Source organism: Vicugna pacos, chromosome 2 (assembly GCF_048564905.1).
Source record: "Vicugna pacos chromosome 2, VicPac4, whole genome shotgun sequence".
Classification (NCBI taxonomy): Eukaryota; Metazoa; Chordata; class Mammalia; order Artiodactyla; family Camelidae; genus Vicugna; species Vicugna pacos.
The window spans coordinates 38,047,017-38,068,476 of record NC_132988.1 but is presented as its reverse complement, the minus strand read 5'-3'; the positions used below and the strand labels follow the sequence as shown (position 1 = coordinate 38,068,476).

The window sequence follows — 21,460 nt, the reverse complement described above, 5'->3', positions numbered from 1 at the left end:
TTATGCATTTGAACAAATACTAGATGTTGGGCAAGCTCCAGAAGTGTAGAAGTATCCAGGTAATTGATGGATTTTTGTCTGATCCCTCTGTTTGCTGTGTCTGACCTCACCCCAACCAAAAGGACTGATGATAAGGAAAGAAGGACAGGAAGAGAAGGCAAGTCAGAGGCAGGGACAGTAGGTTACTAAAGGGTGCTGCACATTGAAAGAGCTTTAACATTTGAAATACGTGACCATGAATGAAAAAACTTCAGTAAAAAACATATATATTAGTTACAGAATCAATCCAATCCTTCAGAAAACAAGTGGGGTCAGGTGGTTGCAGCAGTGAGACCTTTCTAAAACAGGTTATTGCTGGCCTATTGAAATTAAACTCTTTCATATAAACTTTTCACCCTTCACTTCTACTCTCTATTACCCTGGTCCCTCTGTGGTTTTTCCTGCAAAGGGAAAGAATGAAATTAGGCTTGGTATCATGATTCACTGAAATTCAGTCCCCTTGGTAAGCTTCTCTGACCCCTTAACCACCCTCACCCCTCCCAGACTAGGTCAGGTTGCTTTTCTCACTCTCATTACCCCTTATGTTTTCACTGCAGCACTTACAACAGTACATGGTAATTATAAGCAGTGTTGTAATTAAATTGTGAATTTAGCTGTGTAATGACAATGTGAAAATCAGGAGGTCAGGGGCTGCTGTAGTCTTTCTAGCTCACCACTGTATTTCTGCAGCACATTATATACATACATATAGATACCCCATGCATATTTATTGATGGTTTAAATATAACCAACCCATTGAGAAAGCATCACAATATAATGAAATGAGCCTGAGTTTCGGAATTAAATTTCTGTCAGTCTTTTTTTCTTTTTTCTCTCTTCCCCATCCCATACCCAACCTCAAAGGTCATCATCAGTATGTTTATGTTACCCCAAAATGAGAAGGGAAAAAGACGCCAGTTCTTGTCTTACCTGAAAGAAAATTCAGAGGAGACAAAAGCACTGTGCAGCGACGGATTTTAAAGGTTTTACTTAGCAAAGGGAAAGTTCACCTACAAGAACGGGAAGCTAGCTGATCCAAGGGAGGATAGCAGTGGTCTTTGCCCTTTCTCTTACACCCTGGTTTACAAGTGGTCTCTTGACTGATTGACGGCTCTTGACCCTGGAGTGCTTAGTCATGCTCATCCCCTTTTGTGCATGTCCTTACTCACGATGCACACGGAAAAACCCACGGGGGAGGGGGAGGACCTGAACCCCAATGCTAATTATATTACAATGAGCATTGGATCATATCCAGTTAGGTCCTTGTTGCTACAGCCAAGTTGCGGCCTTTGGGTTCTATCTGGTTTTTTGCTGGCACTCATTTAGAGGAAATAAAGCATCTTTATGCTGAAGGCAGGCACACCACCATCTTCCAGACCATCCTTCCTCCCCTCCACCTTATCTACCCAGTGCTCCCACTTATCTAACTACCTAACACTTAGACTTCAGAACATTACTTCTTGGTTTTCTACTTCTACACAATTACATACATTACATTACATTACAATTACACAATTACATTACAATTAGTTGAGCTTTCACATGGATTACATAACACAGCATATACAAAGCTCTGACACATGACAAGTGCTAATTGTGTTTTCTCTCTCATTGCCATCCCTGTTGCTATTATTGTGTAGAGCTTCTATCATTACTATTTGTCAAAATGGTTAAGGTTTTAGGCAAAGGTGCTATACAAAACTGACACAGACGGATTATGTATATAAAATAACCAAGACTGACTTCAAGGAATGCTAATACATAGCTCATTACTTGTAAAATAATATAACTTAAATTGACATGGTTCTGGCTTCATGTGGTTTAAATTCTATCCTATACTGAAAAGTAACAGTTTTCTATATTTAGCTACAGTTAAGATTTTTCACAAGAGCCAGAAAGCTGTTGCTCCCAGAGTAGTCAGGCTTGAGGAAAAAATACTTCTGTTACCACCACAAGCCCTTTAACCTGATTTTAAACTTTTTCTTTTGCTGTAAACACAAGGCTAGTACAAGGCTAAGTTTTAGAACTTTAGAGGGTATCCATTAACCTGATTCCCTGCCCTGATCAACAAGAGAATTAAGTTCTAACTGTATAACTTATATATAAAACTACAGGCACAAGCCTCTAATGGAATCTTTCAAAGATTAATTCTTAAATATATTTTACATAAAGGGCTTAAGGAAAAGAACATTTTAAGATTTGGATTCATTTGTCCAATCAATACTTATTTATCTTTTCTAGAGGGCTGAGCTGTATCCTGTGGAGGGAAAATAAAATGATCATGGATTCCCAACAATTAAAATGAGAATTTGGAGGAAAATACTTCGGGTTTAACCATTAAGTTTCAGTAATTTCATTTCATTTAAGTGTAAGTGTTTGATTTCAAGTGTGAGTTTTAAGAAAAATGAATGAGAGCATCTGCTACCTTTTCTCTCAGAATGCAGAAGGTGCTGAGAAGCACTTAGATGTGATGCCAAGTGAGCTGAGTTTCCATTTTCTATTTCTTCTATTACTACTGAGGGTGCTTGCTCATGTCTGAGGAAGAAAAACCATATGCATAGATTTTCTCTTTCCCAATTAAATTTTCATTTTTTATACTCACAGTTCTCTAATGCAAATGTTTGGTGGAGAATTCAGTCCAAAAGCCTCGAGCCTAAGAATATTGGATTTGTCAATCCATCATGTACAGGGCACCTCAATTTTTTCTATTTCCCTTTTTTCTAACAAGTTCTCACATCACTATTTCAAAGACATACTTTCCAAGGAGCAAAACAAAATTAATTCATACAACTCCTACTTCTTGAATATTTATTATTTTCTTCAACCTCTTGAAATCGAAGCATCGGATATAATGGAGAAACATCATACTAAGGTGGTAGGGAAAGTATTCTGGGGTCTTTTATGAAGCCTGTTTTCACACAAATTGAAACAGAAATCATCCATTTTACTCTCACAATGAATCTCTCTTGTACTACATGGCATGAGGCCAAGCTATAAAATGATGTTTTAATGTTGCAAGCTAGATCAAAGAAACACCTTAATGATGTTTGGTCCTGCCTGAATATTAAGAGATAGCTTTGAAGACTCACACAGTATGTTCTACAATCTGCTGATTACTTGTATTCCCCCATTAAAATGGAACAAAACAACAGTTATTTCAACAGCTTATGCTAAACCTATAGATATGAATATGTTTATACTGCCAAACAGTCGTCACCCAAGGCTTGTAATTAACCACATCCATTATGATCAGCACAGAACTTAACCTAGTTGCACGTTAGGGAAAATGCTATTTTTGAGGACAAAGCATTTGAAAATTAAACAGAAATGACAGAAAATAACGTGTAGAGGTATTTTTTGGCTTAGGAATAAAAACAGTTTTTAATGACAGGATATAATAAGGTGATTTCCTTTATCAGGGACAGCATAAAACATTACCTATTACCTAAGAAAATAATTTCTTTCTCTTCTTTCCTGTGTTTTAAATGACCACTCTTGTGCAAAGCCCTGAACCTGGATGGAAGACATAAAGTGAACTAGTGAGGGAGGTAGCCCTTGAGAAGGTAAGAACGCAGCATCTGTTCTCTTGTTTCCAAATCTTGCTACTTTTGACTATGCCAAAGGCCCTATATTTTTTAACAAGCCATTTTCTTTTCTTTGATAGTTTACCTAATCAACTATATAGAAAGCCAATTAAAATCCTAACTTTGTTGTGTATTTATTATGCCTAACATTAAAAAAGAGAATTAGTTTTGAAAACCAAATAATTTATATAATAATAAATGTTCATACTTATAGACCCACAGAAAGACACAATCTGTTCTCAATAATGCTCTAATCCAAGGGATCTTAAAGTGTAGCCTCAGATAAGCAGCATCGGCTTCACCAGGGAACTTGTGAAAAATGCAAATTCTCAGGTCCCACCCCACTCCTAGTGAATCAGAAACTCTGTGGGTGGGGTCCAGCAACCTGTGATTTAATAAGCCTTCCAGATGCATGCTAAAGTTTGAGAACCACTGCTTTAATCTAGTCTATTACGCCTCAAGTTGACATTTTATAAAATAAGACACGCAGTATTCTCATACTACTCATTTAACCTCATACAGTTGTCACAGGCATGTTTGCAAGGAGACTTAGAGGCGGGTAAAACATCTCTCTGGGGCTTTTGAGAAGCCGGATACCACTTCCATTTTCCCTCCTCCTAACCAATCACTTTGTCGAGATTTTCTGTTTTGATCTATCTTCACTTAACATCTCTTGAGACACTAAAGAAAGTTGGGGTACATTTCCTTGAGCTGATTTAGCAGTTCTTAGCTAGAATATGTTTTCTTTTAAATCTTCATCCCATTACCTTTCAGCAGCTTAAGTGTCATTAATTACTATAAACCCAAGCTGAATATTTTTCAGGAAAAGTAGTACTTACACTTACTAGCTATTTGAGGTGAGAAATGCTTCTTGTTCTTTATTAACACTTGATTTTTTTTTAATTTGTTAGAAAAATATATTGCTTTGATTGAGACACTGAAAAATAGAAGACTGAAGATTGAAATGAATTTCCCCAAATTCTTTCATAATCATCACCTCCACATAGAAGTATTTAAATGAAGGACAAAGATCTATCAAAATATAGAAATGATGTTTAACCTATCTGAAATGTAAATTGTTAAATCTCCATCATTCAACGCCTTATTTCGGAGTAACTAAATATAAGGACTGAATATTTTAATATACAAAAGTGCGTAGCTTTGTTCTTTTTCTCTTCTTTTTAATGGTTTCCACAGGTATTTAATTTGCAGACCCTTCCTTTTGGATCTGAAGCTAGGTCTCTGATAAATATATTCAATATTGTCTTAGGGCTTCTCAGAGGTTGACAGAAGCCTGAACTTCTTCCATTTTTTGAGGTCCCCAGTATTTATATAAATAGTAATAGTAGATATGCCAAAGGTAGATACAAAAACTGTGGTATATCCCATTAAGTCTAAACTAAACCTAACACACTTATCACATTAAAAAATATCATATAAGCTCATTTGTAGATTATGCTAAACTTGAGGTGCTTTGCAAATGTGAGGCACTGGGCCAGATCACCTTCTCTACCTTTGCCTTGGCCACTGCCACAGGTTCTTTGTTGTTTATAATGAGTGTTTCATAAATTGGAACTTTCAGGGGAGAAAAAATTATTCCTGACCTTAATATTCCTGAATCAGAAGACAGGCGTAGAGGGGTCAATGGTTGACTCTTTACATTCTGCTGGGCAAGTAAAACGGAAGGAAATATAGGTGGTATACCGATTTGCTTCAGCTGTCTTCAACTTCACATGTGTATAGATGGAAACTTGTGGAACAGAGCTACAAGATTTGACTATCTCATAGGAAAAAACAGCAGAACCCTAACGTGTCTGTACTTTCGGAGAGATGGTTAGAAGTAGCAGTCACTGGTGAAGGTGGAAATTCTCCACAAAGCATCAGGAAATCTGTGCCCCTAGTCAAACCTAGCTGAAGAATACCCCAAAATATAGTCATAAAAATACTAAATATCTCGTTTCGTATAAGAAGTTTTCTGTTTTTCTGTCTGTTTTTGTGCAGGGAAGACAGAAAAAGAAAGAAGAAAAAGTGTGTGGCTATTTCTGAGCCTACCTATATACCTAGAAATATTCAAGAATGTATCAACTCATGAATCTTTTCTATTTCCTGAAATCCTGTAGAAGGCCCTGACCTCCCCATCCTTATATGAATATATAATAAGTAACTAAAGGGCAAGGAAGTTTCCTGCTTTTATGTTCTTTTTAAAACATTATTGTACTCCCAGGGCTATTAAGTAGATGTTCAATTACTTTTCTTTTTTTTTTTTTTTTGTTTGTAACTGGAATGATAAATGTAAAGGTGCTTGGATGACAAAGCAGGTTCTCTGGAAAAGAAGTATAAAAAAATAATAAATGTAGGTTCTTAAAATTCCTGAAAGGCACAAGACTCCTGGAGGAACCACAAAAAAATAAAAATATAAATAAATAAAACCAATCTAATACATGTCACCTGGCAAAAGAATCCTACCATCTTGACACTTCCATAGGCTTCCAGAAGGAGTAACTGATTCAGTTACTTCCTTAACTCTTTTATCATGTAGAGCAAAGAGAATATACAACTTTTGAGCTTTTTAAAATTCCACGTTAACTCAAGGCATTAGGATCTACGAAGCTCTTGTATATAGTATCCAAATACCTTCATGAAATTAATAAACAACCAAAATATTTACTTTCTGTATCATTTGGGTCTCTTTCAATTCCAACAGGCAGAAATTTTAACTCAGCTGCCTCAAGATAAAACTGAATTTGTTGATTCATATTTGAAAATATCCAGAGTGAAGACCTTGTTTCGGCCACTGCAGGATTCAGAGCTCAAATATCCCTACCTGTGTATAGCTTTTCCGCAACTCTCGTATGCCTACCTGGGAGTAGCAGCTTCATTCCCAGACTTCACTTGGTGACACGAAGAAGATTACATCTCATTCTGCAAAGTCCCATAGAAGAGAGTCCACGTCCTTAAGGGGGCGCCAAAAAAAAAGTCCCCAAAACAGTACTTTTGTCTCTGATTGGCTAGACTTCGGGTCACACATTTCTCTGTAAATCAGTCCTAGCTAACAAGAAGACATAATGCCTCCAATGGCCAGACCTGAGTTGGGGGTCACCCAGTGAGTAAGAGCAGTGGTTGACATCACCTGAAGTAAATTGGCTGGCTCGAGACTCCAGAAAGAGTATCGTTTACATGAAGAGGAATGAGGAGCTGGGAAGCAAAGCCACAAATACCCACTACAAGTTATCGTTAGTAGACCCACCCCCTGTCCACATTTGAAACTTTTACATATGCTATGTCAGTGGATCAAAATGATAATTAAAAGGGGGGGGGAGTCTTTCGATTGAGGCTTCTAATTAACTTAATAGTTTTGAAGAGCGTAACCTTACACCTTGTATCCAAAATGTCCCTCCAGTTGCTAGCCTTCCACTTGTCCTCAGGAGCTGGAGCAGATGGCCTTTAGAAAGCCAGCAAACAGAGGCACCTCCCAGCTTACAACCTCGAAGACGCCCGCAGCTCACTACCAGGTCAAGCGTCACCCGCAGGAGCGCGACCAGAGGGGACGATGCGGGTGCGCCCCACCTTTCCGGCGCCGCCTAAGGACCCGCACCCACTTCCCATACGGCGCAACCCGTCTCATCCTTCACAGCTGCCACCAACCTGCCCGCAGTGGCCGTCAGAACCAGCCGACTGGGGCGGGACCCCTGGGTTCCCCAAGCCGAAGCCCAGGCGGGCCAGACCCGCGGGGCCGACCCGAGTGCGAGGCGGGCGGATGAAGGCACCTCCAGCCCCGGGCTCCCGCCCCCTCCCCTTCCCCCGGCGGGCGGGCGCGCGCGGGCCGGGAGCGGGGAGGCGGCGTGAGGGCGGCGGCGGCGGCGCGGCCGGGCGGGTCCCGGGGCCGCGGAGCGCGTCGGAGCGAGCGCACGAGTCCCCGGCGCGCCCGCCGCGCTCTCCCCGCAGCCGCTCCCGCCGGGACCGGCCGAGGCTCCCACCCGCCGCGTCCGGGGGGCCGGCCGCCCGCGCGTCGTTCCCGCCCGGCTCCCGGCACCGCGTTGTCCCCGAGAGCCGCCGCGGAGGCCGAGGGCCCGGGAGGGAGGATCCCGGGGACGCCCGCAGCCCGAGGGAATCACCAGGGACCGGGCGGTCCTCGCGCAGAAGCCGGACCCGGCGACTTGGGATGCGGACTCCAGAGGTGGGGCGCGCACGGTCAGGACAAGTTTCTCGCGGCTTGAAGGGGGTCCTGAAACCGCCGCTCGTTTTATTGAATCAGCCTTTCCTCTCCTGTTTTAAATAAGTTTATTTAGATAATGAAAAAAATAGACTTTTGGATGACTGTAGGTTTGTAAATACAATCCCGAAAGTTTTGCATGGTGTGGTTATTTGCTTATGCATATTTATTAACCTGTTAACCCTTCAGCTAGACAGAAAATTGACATTTAAAATATTCTTTGAGGAACATCACAAGTTCGCTGCTGCGTTCAGGCATCGTGTTATTTATCAGCTTAGTTAGCATCTGTCTTCCCGAAGTGGTACCAAAGCCTGTCCCTTAGCGACGGGTCTTGCATGTGACACTCTTGCCCTCTAGTGCCTCACCAGCTTGGTAGCAGTTTGATGGCCAATATTAATGAGATGTTACATAACACAAGGGTATTGGGCCTGAACTGGTATTGCTGCCACTTGTAAAGCCAAAAAGCCTGAGCCAGGGGTAGTGGATACTGCGGTTACAGTTTCTTTTCTATGTACTGAAACTTTCTCAAGCGTTTTCAGCTCTTTCAATTTTAATTCCAGGTAAGTGTATCTGTTTATTTATGCTATAAATTAATGGCTTATTCATAAATATAGGAGTAGCAACTTTGTTTTTAATTAATCTAAGAATTTCAGAATTGAACAAGTGCCTAATTTTACCCTTATAGAAGAAATAGAGCATTTAATTAAATTAGGTGAAACAAAGAAATATCTTATTCTGGTGTTATTTTAAAACTTCTCTTTTATAAAATTGAAGTATTAAGGAGATGATCCCTTGTAATTATTTAAGATCCCCAACAACAACAATTATTCTGCAGCAGATTTGTTAAACAGAACACGTCTGTTGCTTGATGGACTAGAAATTGTTAAGCAATTTACAGAGATTTAAACTGTAACTACCTGTCTATACAGTAATGATCCTCAATATATTTTTCTGTTTGATGCAATTCATTTTATAAACATTATTTAAAATTATACAGTTAATTAAATTAAATGCAACTGGCTAGAAATAGCTGAAGTATTGAATGTAGAAGCTTTAAGTTAAAAGAAAATGCATATATCTTTCATTTAATATGTCTACCTTTTTTTTAAGAACTAAGTTACATTCTTTAAGGGGTTTACCTATATCATCTTCCAACTAGTTCTTCTAATATCTGGAAACTATTTAAGCCACCAACTTATTTAAAGTTGAAATTTTATCCATACTCTTTATAAACATTTTGGAGTATAGCAACATATGTAATCTGGAAGAGTTTGGGAGAAATCACCCCTAAGTAATGTAAACAGCTACCTCTTAATATTAAAATACAAATCAAATCCTGAGTTGTATGTGAAACATATCTCAAACCCACCTTTTCTTTTTCTTAGAAAAGATCATATTATCAACTATTCTACTCACCACAAGAGCAGAATGATATGGAAGAGAAACCCTCAAACATCTGATATTCAGCTGAAGGGCATTTTCCCCCTTTTTCTTCAACCTTATCTCCCTATTAATATTGTACTTGAGAAGGAGGTTTCAAAAATAAATTTGAAAGAAAAGAGTACTGAACATATTCAGAGGCTTGCCTTAACAAGCTTTCTCTTTTCTTTCTCTAGTTAACATAGACAGTATCTGTCTGTTATTTTCATTGTTTTTCTTTATGGTGTCGATGGTGAAACAGAGGCTTCTTTCTTTTTGTAAGTAAATATTGATATTAAACTGTTCACGTGAGTTACTTTTCTTCATAGTCTTTAGAATGAAGAATTCTCGTTACTAAAATATTTTAGATAAAATGAAACTTCCATCTCTTTCTAGAGATTCATTATAGTTCAGTTCAGCTCACTTATAGTATAGCTTCTCTTTTAATACATTTCCTTGAAGAAAGTATTGTTTCTGAAGATTGTAGCAAATATTAAGAATATTTTATGATGTAACTGAAAGGTTTGTTGAAAAAAATACAGTGGAAGAGATAATCAGGCATTTGAGATTCTTTCTTCTGAACAGTATCTTCTGCTGAAGAAGACAGTATGAGCTAGAATCTGTATATTCTAAAGTTGACCTGTCATTTAAGAAGTTTAAAACCATAAAGAAATTGCAAATATTTCTTTTAATTCAGGGACTCATGTGACTTCCTTGAATCCTGACTGAGTTTCAACTGCTGTTTGGTGATTAGTGCCAACTTTTCAATTTAAATAAAATTCGAGGAATATTCAAATAAAACTATATTTAAATACTTTGTGATCTGTCTGCACTACAAAAACAAGGAAATGGAATTGGTGATGAAAACATGATTCTCAACTAAATAAGTGCCTTGGATTTCTAATTGCTTGACAGTTTAGACAACAGGGGAAAGACAGTGGAAGTTTACTTATCCTGGGCTGTGGCTATTGGAGATAAGCATTCACAATGAAATGCACTAACTCTGAACACCTGTCCAGATGAGAGGATGCTGCCAGGCCACAAAAGTAACAGCTTGCATTGTAAAGATAGCTAGTCTGAACAATACTCAAAATTGTTTTATAATTGAAGTGTCTCTTAAAATACCCAAGAATTGGTTTTAGAAAATCAATTGGTTTGTCTGTCTTTTTGTTTTTAATTTAAAAAAAAAAGCTATATTCTTAGGCTCTGGAATGTCACAGGGAGTGATTTATCCGTTCCTGTTGCACTAAACATTCTTCATCAATTTCACATAAGTTGCATACCTAGAAAAAAAGTCAGGCCCTGCTGCAATTAATGTGTATGATAAGTTATTTCACGAAAACTCCTACAAAGGATTGAAGGCTGTAACTCTTCACTACCTGGTGCCAAAGAAAAATCAAGTATCGAAGTCCTATATTAAAACCTTTTAGCACCTCAGTGATGAGTATCTATTTCACATTTATTTCATTTTTAAATCTTTTTCTTTGGTTACAGTGTTGGAGAATAGCATGAAGCTAGATCTGGAGTCTAGGCCTGGTTCTGCCATGAGAGCCATAATCTTGGACGATTCCCTTGCTGGCTCTGGACCTTGGTCCCTCATGTGGAAAATCAGAGTCTCAGAGAGGCTTTCCGATCCTTTTTATTGGCCAATGCTGTGGAAATTGTTCTGGAGGGTAGGACAAATAGATGTGAGAAAAGATTAAAGAATAATGCAAAACTAAACTTATTGAGGATAAGTGCTACCGTCTAGGTTTTTAGAAGTAGATATGTTAAGTTATTAAAATAACAGCTAACCTTCATAGAATGGTTACCTGTACCAGGCACAGTTCTAAGCACTTTACATATGCATTTTTAGCTCATGTAATCTTCACAAAGATTATCTGAGATAGATACTGTAATTATTTCCACTTCATAGGTGAGGCACTGAGCAAGGTTACCCACCTGTCTAAAATCACATCCCTGGCAAGTGGTAAACTTGGAATTCAGTTTGAGTCTGGCTCCAATGCACAGGCCCTTAACAACTAAATTACATTGTCTGTCTATAGGTTTCAAATATTTGTGATTGATATGCCTCTTGATATAACATAGGAAATTCATACACCAGTCCAATTATGTCCACCACTTCTACCCTGCTGTATGAAATGATCATTCATTTATTCAAGAAATGTTTACTCAGCACCTACTCTTGTGCTAGGCTTAAAGCCATTCCCAGGACCATGTCATGTGGTGCCTTCCCTAATGAGGTGTGTACGTCTAGTTTAGGTGATTACTTCTCCTCTCTTACCACCCCAACTGGGTTGAGGGTCACTTATTCTGAAAGATGCCCGAGGTAACAGAGGAAGAATCTGTCTGACTTCTTCACTGACACACCCACAGGGTAGAGAGTAACAGGACTAGGACCTCAGACCGCCTCAGGACTCCCCATTACATTTTTTCATTGCTCTTCTCTGCTCCTTTTGCATTACCCTCTCTCTGCAGACTGGCTGCCTCTGCTTCTCTGGTTCATGTAACCCTCCCTCAAACATAGCCAAAAAACTGATCTGTAACTTTACATCTTATGGTCCAGGCAAATAGTGAGAGACTGGGTTAATAACCTCTTATTCCCAGGACTCTGAAGAAGGATAAAAATGACAAGAGGTAGATTATATCCTGAAAACTGCACTGGCAGTAATCATAATACCCTGCTGTTGGGTGTACCTGGATGCACACGTTCTAGCTCAGTTTAAGAGGATCCAGGCAGACTTCCCCTTTAAATCATAAGGCAGAACAGACGGCAAGCAACAGTGGGATAGTTTTCTCCTCTTGCCTCACTGGACACTATAACACTGAGGGACGTAAACAAAATGTATTCTTTCCTCCGTAATTTCTAAATAAAAAGAAGGATGGAAAATTGCAATAGAAAGTCATTTTCCATCTAATATATCAAGCAAAGCTAATACCCCCAAGTGCAGTTTTTCTCACATCCATCTTAAAAAAAAAATCCCAGTTCAGAGACAGAATATAGTCTTGGTCGTACTCCATGCAAATCAGCATCTTGCTGCCTACCACAGCAGGGTTCAATTAATTTGACACAATTTCACACATTCTTTCTCAGAGAAAAGCAAGTTCTTTGTCAAGTTTTAATATTACTAAATTACTCTTAGCAAATTCATGTAATGTTTTTGAGGCCTCCCAATGCATTTTTCAACACTATAAAATATAGCTAATTTTGTGAAAGAGGAATATTGTCAAGATCTTTTAAAAATCTTTCATTTATGTTAGAACCTGAAGTTCTTTAGTTATTAATACTCATTTTCCAGATGGCAATCTTTTTTCACATTCCTTGTACTGCCAACATGATTCTATTCCATTTAGAAATTGATTTTTACTTTGGGATGATGGTGGGTGTTAGTGGAAGAAGAAAGATAGGTTATAATGACAAGTTGGGACTTCCCCTTGCAGATTTTGCAATGCTTTGCAAAATGTATGTTTGTACATATTCAGTTCTTCACTTTGTATATGGTATTGCCTGTGATTCTAAAAAATAATTGCTTCCTCTGCCTTTCATTAATGGTAGATAATTAAATAATGGCTAATGTTTCCTTGGTGGAAACAGATGTTTTTCTTTGTAAAAACAGATGTGTTGCAAAACAGCTCCAACCACTCTGAATTCTGAAAAATATCAGAATGGGAAAAATAGGTACTTGAGTGAGAGTCAATAAAAGGTACATTCTGGATGTGCCTGATTTATGGCTGTGGTCAAAGTGGTCACTGCCATTCACTGTGTTTATATTATCACCCTGACTGTTTGAGGCCAGTGTGACTGATGGAGGTATCCGGTCATGGAAGATGGTTTTACTTCATGGCTGCCCTAGTTTGTGAATGCAGCTGCTATTTGTAAAATTTAGCAGAGGCTCTTTTTCACTCTTTTAACAACTCTTCAAGGGGGATGTTCTTGCGTCAAGCAGTGTGTTGATATTAATAATACAGACGTGAACAGGGAAGGTACTTAGATGCTTCCAATCTATGAAGGAATAGTAAGTACACAGAAATCACATGACTAATTATAACCCTGGAATGTGCTGCAGAGTTTAAGTAGATGGTGATGTGAGAGTGTGTTACAGGGAGACCTGGCAGATCTGAGAGATCAGGGAGGCTTTTGTGAGGTGGGGACACAGGCTTAGAGCCATAGGATTTGGAGGATGAAGCCAAATGGGAAGAGGGGAGAAAACTTCCACACAAGGAGAACAGCATGTAAGAGTGAGAGGACCCTCAGTCAGAAGAGAGGTGGTAACCCCTTTGGGAGAACTGAAAGAGGACCCGTTTTCCTGGAACTTAGTGGGGAGCACACCGTCGAATCAGGCCTGCAATGTGAGAGCAGGAAGCATACCTCAGTGTCTTGTGGGACATGTGTAGGAATTTGGGTTTTATCAGTAAGTGAAATGGGCAGCCATTGTTGGATTTTCAGCTGGGAAGAAGGAATCAGATTTGTACTTTGATGCTGGACTGAGAAAAGTATCAAGGGAGGCCAGAAGTGTTTCTGGTGAGGCTAGTCATTGCAGTAGTTCTAGTGAGAGGGACATTGCCTGGAAAAGCAGAGAAGTGCACTGGGTTGAATGAGTTTTGGGAAAAAGGAATGAGAGGACTTGGCTCTGTTTAGATAAGCAGGAGCGAGGGAAAAGAAGGTGCCAAGGTTGAAGCACTAGGTGGTTATGAGAAGATGAAAATGAGTTTAGAGGGTAGATCAGAACTTCAGTTATGGACAGGTTGCGTTTGCTTCTGACATGACTCCAGTGGAGCCAAGGAGTGGCTGGTGTGTAATCAGAAAAGGCACAACTACTGTGAGTTGTTATTGTATCAAGTTAATAATTCAAGTTGAAATCCTGGAGCTCAAAGGAAGGAGGTCTGAGTTACAAATAAACATTTGGAATTTGGGGAGCAGAGATGGTAATGAAAGCCAGGGAGTATGTGAGCTTATCTGGGAAAAGGGGGAGGAATTAGAAGAAGCCCAAGGATGGACATGGTGCTGGTTATGCCTCTTATTGGACCTCTTCTGCACTGAGACCCATCTGACTTTAGATTCCTGCATCAAAGGTGGACTTCCTGTACTTCCCACAACTCTGCTCACACTGGAATACTTGTAGCTGTCCCTTTATGAACCTTGGTCCATTTCTATTGGCCATGTTCAGGATATTCTCTTATTTCATGTTATTTATATCATCATCATCATCATCATCATCATCATCATCATCATCATCACAGGTAGCATTTAGTATATTCATTCTCTGTGCCAGACAGTTTTCTAACAGCTTTTTATGCTTTTATCTCATAATTCTCATCAAAACCGTATTAAGTAGGTACCCCAAGTATCCCCGTTTTCATGAGGAAACTGCAGCATCTACAGGTAAGAGCTGCCTGATATCCATCTCCTACATGTTTCTACCAGGAAAGGGACGTGCTGTTGTTGCCTTCCCAGGTGTACAGTATCTTTGATGTAGGCTGTCAAGTTCAAAATCAGTTCAGCTACTACAAGCTGTGGCACCTTGGGCAGGTTACTTAGCCTTTAAAGGGCCCAAGACCATGCTGGCTCACAGCAGCGTTCATTGGTGCTTGCTGTGTTGCAGTTGTTCTTCTGCCTTCTCATGTGATGTCATTCCCTTCAGTGTGCCTTACAGGAAATCCTGATGAGGTGGCAATGTTTATAACCAGCCCAGCCTTGCAGCTTTCCTGTATTTACTGTGACTATTCCAAAATGCCTGCGGTCCGTTGATAGTCTAAATTTAATATACAGTCTTGGTCATTCAGCATACTCCTCACCATGGATTAAATGGATAGCCATATTCAACCACAACTGTCATCTCTGTACCTCCAAGATAGACGGCTGTGTCCATGGAGACTGACATGCAGGCTAGTGTGCCTGTCCTTCGGTTATTCAGAGAGCCCTTCAGACCATGCAAAAGTCTGTCATTTTCAATATACTTTTGTGAGAGCCCTTCAAGAACACAGTCGTCACTATACTGAAGTTTTTGCCTGTTGATCTCGTGGGCCTTTAAAAATGTTTTTATCCTGGGTCCTGTTTGAAAGATTACTGGGAATAACATGAGTCCTATATCTTTGGAAATTGCAAGCTAACAAAACAGAAACATTAAAAAATAATGTTGCTAATAATATTTAGTAAGAGTGGTGATAAAGTCCCGAGAGGGACAGGAATTCTAATTAGACCATATAATCTATGGGCCTGGTCTAAAGGGAGAGGAATGGAGTTGGTCAGAAAGGCTTTCCTGAGGAACTGAGTTTGTGCAGGGTATCGAGATTTGCCTGTGACCCATCAATTTCGAATATTTCCTTGACTTTCTTGTTGGTCAGCATCCAACTATTTGGTGGAACATTGTGATTCTGCTCTCTCCCCAAGCATCACTTAGTCACCTGCCTGAGCCCTAAGAGTCCGTCACTAGCTCAAGCCAATTTCCACTCTAAGCTATGGTGTTGCTATTACTGGCACTTTTCTTCTTCTAGTTCCCTGGCCTGCCCATTCCCCAACCAGTAATCATGTCCTCTTCTGCCTTCCTCCCAAGTCTCTCTTTGTTTCCATTCTCCCTGAGAACCCCCTCAGTCTGGACTCAGACCACCCTCGCCATCTTGGCTGGGACGGTTCTGACCCCACCCACTTCTTCACTCTGTGCAACGCGGCTTGTACGCTCTCTGTTCATGTTACTGCTCTGGGTCTGTTCTGGATGTCTCTGCTAAATGGGTCATCTGTACGCAGTATTTTTATTGTCCCTCATCTGTTCAGATACATCCAGTGCTGTTTCCAAGTCAACACTGTTGTGTTCACAATCACTTCCAAGGATGTTCATCAGTCCGCAGCCCTCTTCCAACAAAATATTATTTCCATCTTCAACCCAGCACGTAGTGCCTTGTAATTACTTCAGTCTAACTCTCAGATAAGCACACTGTGGCCGTTTCTTCAACCTTGCCAGGTTTTTATGCCTGACACGTTTACCTTGTTCTCGTATCCAAATCCGGCCCAGCACGCCATGCCCCCCAACATACCATGTCTCTCAGAAGACCCCCCTGACTTTCCTAAGTTTCAGTTCTCTCTCTTGCGTTTTCTAGCAGAACTTGTAACAGATACAGTCTGCACAGCACAAACCACTACGTATTATGTGCAACATAGTACTGGCTGTTGCTTCCCGAGTCTTATTTCCTCCAATAGAGACCTGCTTCTGCAGACAGTCATTCCTAACATCACTACTGTGGTGTCCCCAGCACTTAGTACAGCACCAAGCCCGGAGCAGGTGCTCAGGAGATACACGATGACTGCTTGAAGAATGATTAACTGGAAGGTATCTTTGAGTGAGTGAAGATCTGTCATCTACCATAGTTGCTTTTTTGTCCCATTTTGAGATGGAATGAATACATCTTCTTAGTATTAAATAAAACAGAGACATTAGCTCCAGCAAATTTACAGGTAAGTATAACCCTATTAATAGTGATATGTAATGCTAAAAATAATTTATGGTATTAGAATAAAGCAGAAGTGTCAGATTAACCTGTGAGTTTAATATGACACTGTAGTCAACTAACTCCACAAATAGCCATTGAGTGCTTACTCTGTGCCTGACACTGGGGGCTCAATGATAGACAAAAGAGGCATTATCTCTACCCTCCTAGAGTTTACAGTTAGACAAGGGAGACTGGCTTTAAAAAAATTTTAATTACAGTAGCACCAAGAAGTACAAAGGAGAGGTACTTTCCACAGGGTCTGTGTGTGACTGCGGGGTCTTACCACATTTGGAATGTCAGCCACATACTGAGAAGTTTTCACAGGGGAACTGTGTGGAGGAGCTTAATTTTCCACACGTCCCTGTCTTCCTAGAGCTGCCCCACCAGTGAAAGCTCAGGAGAAGCTGCTACAGTGCCATCTAATGCAGAAGAAGGAGTGACAGTGTCACGTAACAGGATAGACAGTTAAGTCCATCCTGAGATTTTCAGAGCTAACAGAGACAGAGAGATTCCCATTGTTGTTGGTAATGGTCAAGTTTGCAGTAGGGACAGGAAATTTTGAAAATCCACCCCAAAGACTAAATTTGGCCACAGCAAAGTGAGATATGTGGTTGGAAAAGGTTTGCAGAAGACTTCGAGACTCTTAATGTATCCATTTAAATATGGTGGACTGAATCCTACACTCGGGGACATACACTGGAATTCCCTTTGGCTTCAGGAGGAAACTTGCAACGTTTAATGGAAAGGACATGTCTTTCAGTGTTTTATACCTGCTCACGGAGAAGGTAGCTTTGATAGTTTCCTAATAACCATCCTAAAGAGTGAGAGCAAACACGCCTCACCACTCTGCCTCCTCACAGCTAAGAACTGTATGAGTTATGTATCTTTCACTTCTGACAATAGGAACAAACTGAGACACTGCCATCTGAAATGCAAAATGTGCTAAGACCTTTTGTATCCAGCCAAAAACACTTTACAGCTAAAAGTGAAACAGAGGCACAGAGCGATGTGAGATTTTGCATCCTGCTGTTGTACCTCAGACAATTATATCATTCATAAACATGTACCTAAATTTAAAGGTGCAATTACTTTTCAAAATGAAATAACTCCAGTTACAATGAAAAACTCACAGTTGTCCTGGTAATTTTGATTTGCTTAAATTACACCTAAACCTGTGCTAGAGTGTTTTAAAGAGTAGGATTTCTTTTAGAGCACGTCAGATCACTTAATAGCATTTTACCTGACAGAGGGGTGGTGTGCCACAGACCTCCCCTGATGTACCCAGTCCCCCACCTCCTCCCTCTGGGGTGTCCCTCAGACTTGTCCCCACCCCCATTCACTCTGCTCTGTGATCACTTACAGATGATTGGACTGTGAGAAATGAGCCTGTACTGGCTTGCCAGAGTTGACTCTCTTAACCCTGCTCTGTAATATCTTCCACATTCTTGATTAATCCATTTTCCCCGAAAATCTCATCCTTATCATGTTATTTCCCCAATCAGGAAAGTTTAGTGACTCCCTACAGGATTTCTCAGTGATGAACTTCTGTGCTATCTAAACTCTCCGTAATCTGAGTTACCCATACTTTGTACAATTTATTTTTTAGGTCCTCCTCACTTCTTCCTTCAGTTCTTCATGAGAGTGTCCCTTGCCCAATATTGTACTATGCCTGCCTCTGTAAAGTTCCCTCTGTCTCAACAAATGAACTTATTTACAAAACAGAAATAGACTCACCGACATAGAAAACAAACTTAACGGTTACCAAAGGGGAAAGAGGGAAGGCGGGGATAAATTAGGAATTTAGGATTAATAGATACAAACTACTATATATAAAATAAACAACAAGGACCTACTGTATAGCACAGGGAACTGTATTCAATATCTTGTAATGACCTAAAATGAGAAAGAATCTGAAAAAGAATATGTATTTTTATATATAAATATGCATAACTGAATCACTTTGCTATATACCTGAAACACTGTAAATCAACCATACATCAATAAATTTTTTAACTTAATTAAAAAATTTTTAAAATTTCCACCTATCTCAAATGCCTATTCATATTCCCCTCATCCTTCAAGGCTCTGCCCCACATCCAACACACAACACCCCCTTCCCTGCATTGCAGACTACATGCTCCCCTACTTGCCATGGCATCTTTCTTCTCACATCCTGTGACAGACATTTGTCTCTGATCAACAACCCATACATTATTATTTGTCATTCGAGTCACCATTTCTACCTAATAATTCTAGACCCTTTAAAGAAATTCATTCTGCTGAAATTTATATTTTAAACACAAAGATAGTTACCCCATAAAAATTTGAATGAATGATACAGATTCCCTAAATATTTGAATGAATAAAGTACAATACATAATTTACAGGGGAAATGGGATATTTATCCTGTAAACATCTGGCAGTTATAATGCAGAATATTATATTATTCATAAATATAGATATATATTATTCAAAATATTGCTCATTGCATATTTCATAGGTGAATATCAGAAAATTTTAGAGTCTTGGTGACCATTTATTCTAACCTTATCATTTTACTCAGAGGGTGCCAGGGCCAAAGTGGCAATGAATAAAATACAGAAGTGCAATAAACCCTAATATTATGAAAAACACCAGCTATGATCTTCTTCACCAGTGCTTTCAGCTGTCTTACAGCTAGCTTTCAGCCTGCCTTCTGGACAATAATCAGACCCCTCAACTTTTTCTGTATTCCATGATATCTCCTTGAAAAGTGCCAAGACCAAGAAGACTCAAATAAACTTCTGCTCTAGGAAGCACCCATGTTTCTTTCCTATTATTTTTCAAAGGTTACTAAAACCTGAAAAGGATTTGAAATTATAGCATAACAAGGTGTTTCATGAAGTTTCAGGTGTTTTCATTATGTTTTTTGAAAACACTTTTACAGTACTTTTTTCATACAATTATTGAGCTTCGCCAAAAAGCAGAAACTAATGTCTTAATTGTAGCATTTAATGAAATATATCCAAGCTTTTATGAATTTTCAGCACATGTAGTTAAACACAAATAGCGTGAGCCTGTATTACATGGTGTAGCAGTGTATGCTCAAGTGACCTCTCTGTGGTCTCAGGTCTATTTGATCTAGAGTTTGATGCAAAGCTCAGTGAGTAAAAGGAAATTCCTTATTAGCCCAATGCCTTTTCTACACTAGGGGCAGAGACCTTATGTTCAATGGAGTCCTTTTCCTCTTTCTACCTGCCCCTTGTCCTCATCCAGATCTGGGAGAAGGAAAGAGAGGCTTTCTTACTTATCATACATCAGTTCATCTGCCTAACAGGTTGCCCCTGGGGCCAGTCAACAGGATGAAAACTCGCTCATTTTAATGCTGCAGACTGGATGTTTGATTTTCTATTCTATTCTACTTTTCAGACTATATTTTCTGTGAGTCCTGATCCAGTGACACAAATGTGCTGCAATGGTGACATAAACTATTGACTGAGACTGGAAGTATCTGAAACACCACCTTTTCTTCTTTCATTTTGTTTATGGTGCTTCTGTTGGAACAGCCTAAGCAAAGTATATACAACATGAGTTTTATCCTGAAGCTGCACAGACATTTTCAAAGGACGGTTCTTCTGCTTGCCACATTCTGTATGGTGAGCATTATTATTTCTGCGTACTACCTGTACAGTGGCTACAAGCAGGAAAGTGAGCTGTCTGAGATGGCTGCAGAAGTAGACTGCGGGGACTTCCAGCACCTACCGTATAGGCCGATGGAAGTGAAGACAGTGAAGCTCTCGGATGCCTCGAGGACAGACCCCACGGTGCTGGTGTTTGTGGAAAGCCAGTACTCGTCACTTGGTCAAGACATCATTATGATTCTAGAATCCAGTCGATTCCAGTATCACATTGAAATTGCTCCCGGAAAAGGGGATCTCCCAGCACTTATAGAAAAAACTAGAGGCAAATATATGCTCATTATTTACGAGAATATTTTAAAGTATATAAATATGGACTCTTGGAATCGAAGCCTTTTGGATAAATACTGTGTTGAATATGGGGTAGGCGTCATTGGATTCCACAAAACCAGTGAGAAGAGCCTACAGAGCTTTCAGCTGAAAGGTTTCCCTTTTTCTATCTATGGAAACCTTGCTGTGAAAGACTGTTGTATTAATCCTCATTCTCCATTGCTTCATGTGACCAAATCTTCTAAGCTTGAAAAAGGTTCTTTACCGGGAAGTGACTGGACAGTTTTCCAGGTTAATCACTCAGCCTACCAACCAGTAATATTTGCCAAAGTAAAGACCCCAGAAAACCTTTCTCCTCCCATCTCTAAAGGTGCTTTTTATGCCACTGTTGTACATGACCTGGGGCTCCATGATGGAATTCAAAGAGTTCTTTTTGGCAACAACTTGAGCTTTTGGCTGCACAAGCTCATCTTCATAGATGCTGTTTCCTTCTTGTCAGGGAAGAGGCTGACATTGTCCTTGGACAGGTACATACTTGTGGATATTGATGATATCTTTGTGGGAAAGGAAGGCACAAGAATGAACACCAATGACGTGAAGGTAAGGCTGTCTTATCTCAAAGGGTCACAGTTTGGTTCCCCTTTCAGTAGGTTGCCTGGGGCTTGGGGATTTTCCGGGACATAATGTTTTATGACTTGATTTGATTGGGAAATTTTTAGACAAACTGGAATGAGTTGGCTACCCTCAGCTCTTTTTGAGACATGGGGCTCTAT

At 39.8% G+C, this 21,460-nt stretch overlaps 1 protein-coding gene across 2 annotated transcripts in view; it reads left to right on the top strand.

The window, feature by feature from the left end:
- The first annotated feature begins 7,391 nt into the window (after nt 1-7,391).
- The window catches only part of LOC102542828 (N-deacetylase and N-sulfotransferase 3), a 147,317-nt gene continuing 133,248 nt past the window's right edge, over nt 7,392-21,460 (top strand). Inside the window, exons 1-2 of one of the 2 annotated variants that reach the window (XM_072938327.1) lie at nt 7,392-7,814; nt 20,149-21,287. In XM_072938327.1, the coding sequence (XP_072794428.1) occupies nt 20,265-21,287 (1,023 nt within the window). In that variant the 5' untranslated portion in view covers nt 7,392-7,814; nt 20,149-20,264. Of the gene's footprint in view, nt 7,815-8,146; nt 8,397-20,148; nt 21,288-21,460 lie in introns of those variants that run through there. The other variant, XM_015247698.3, reaches the window with a different exon arrangement.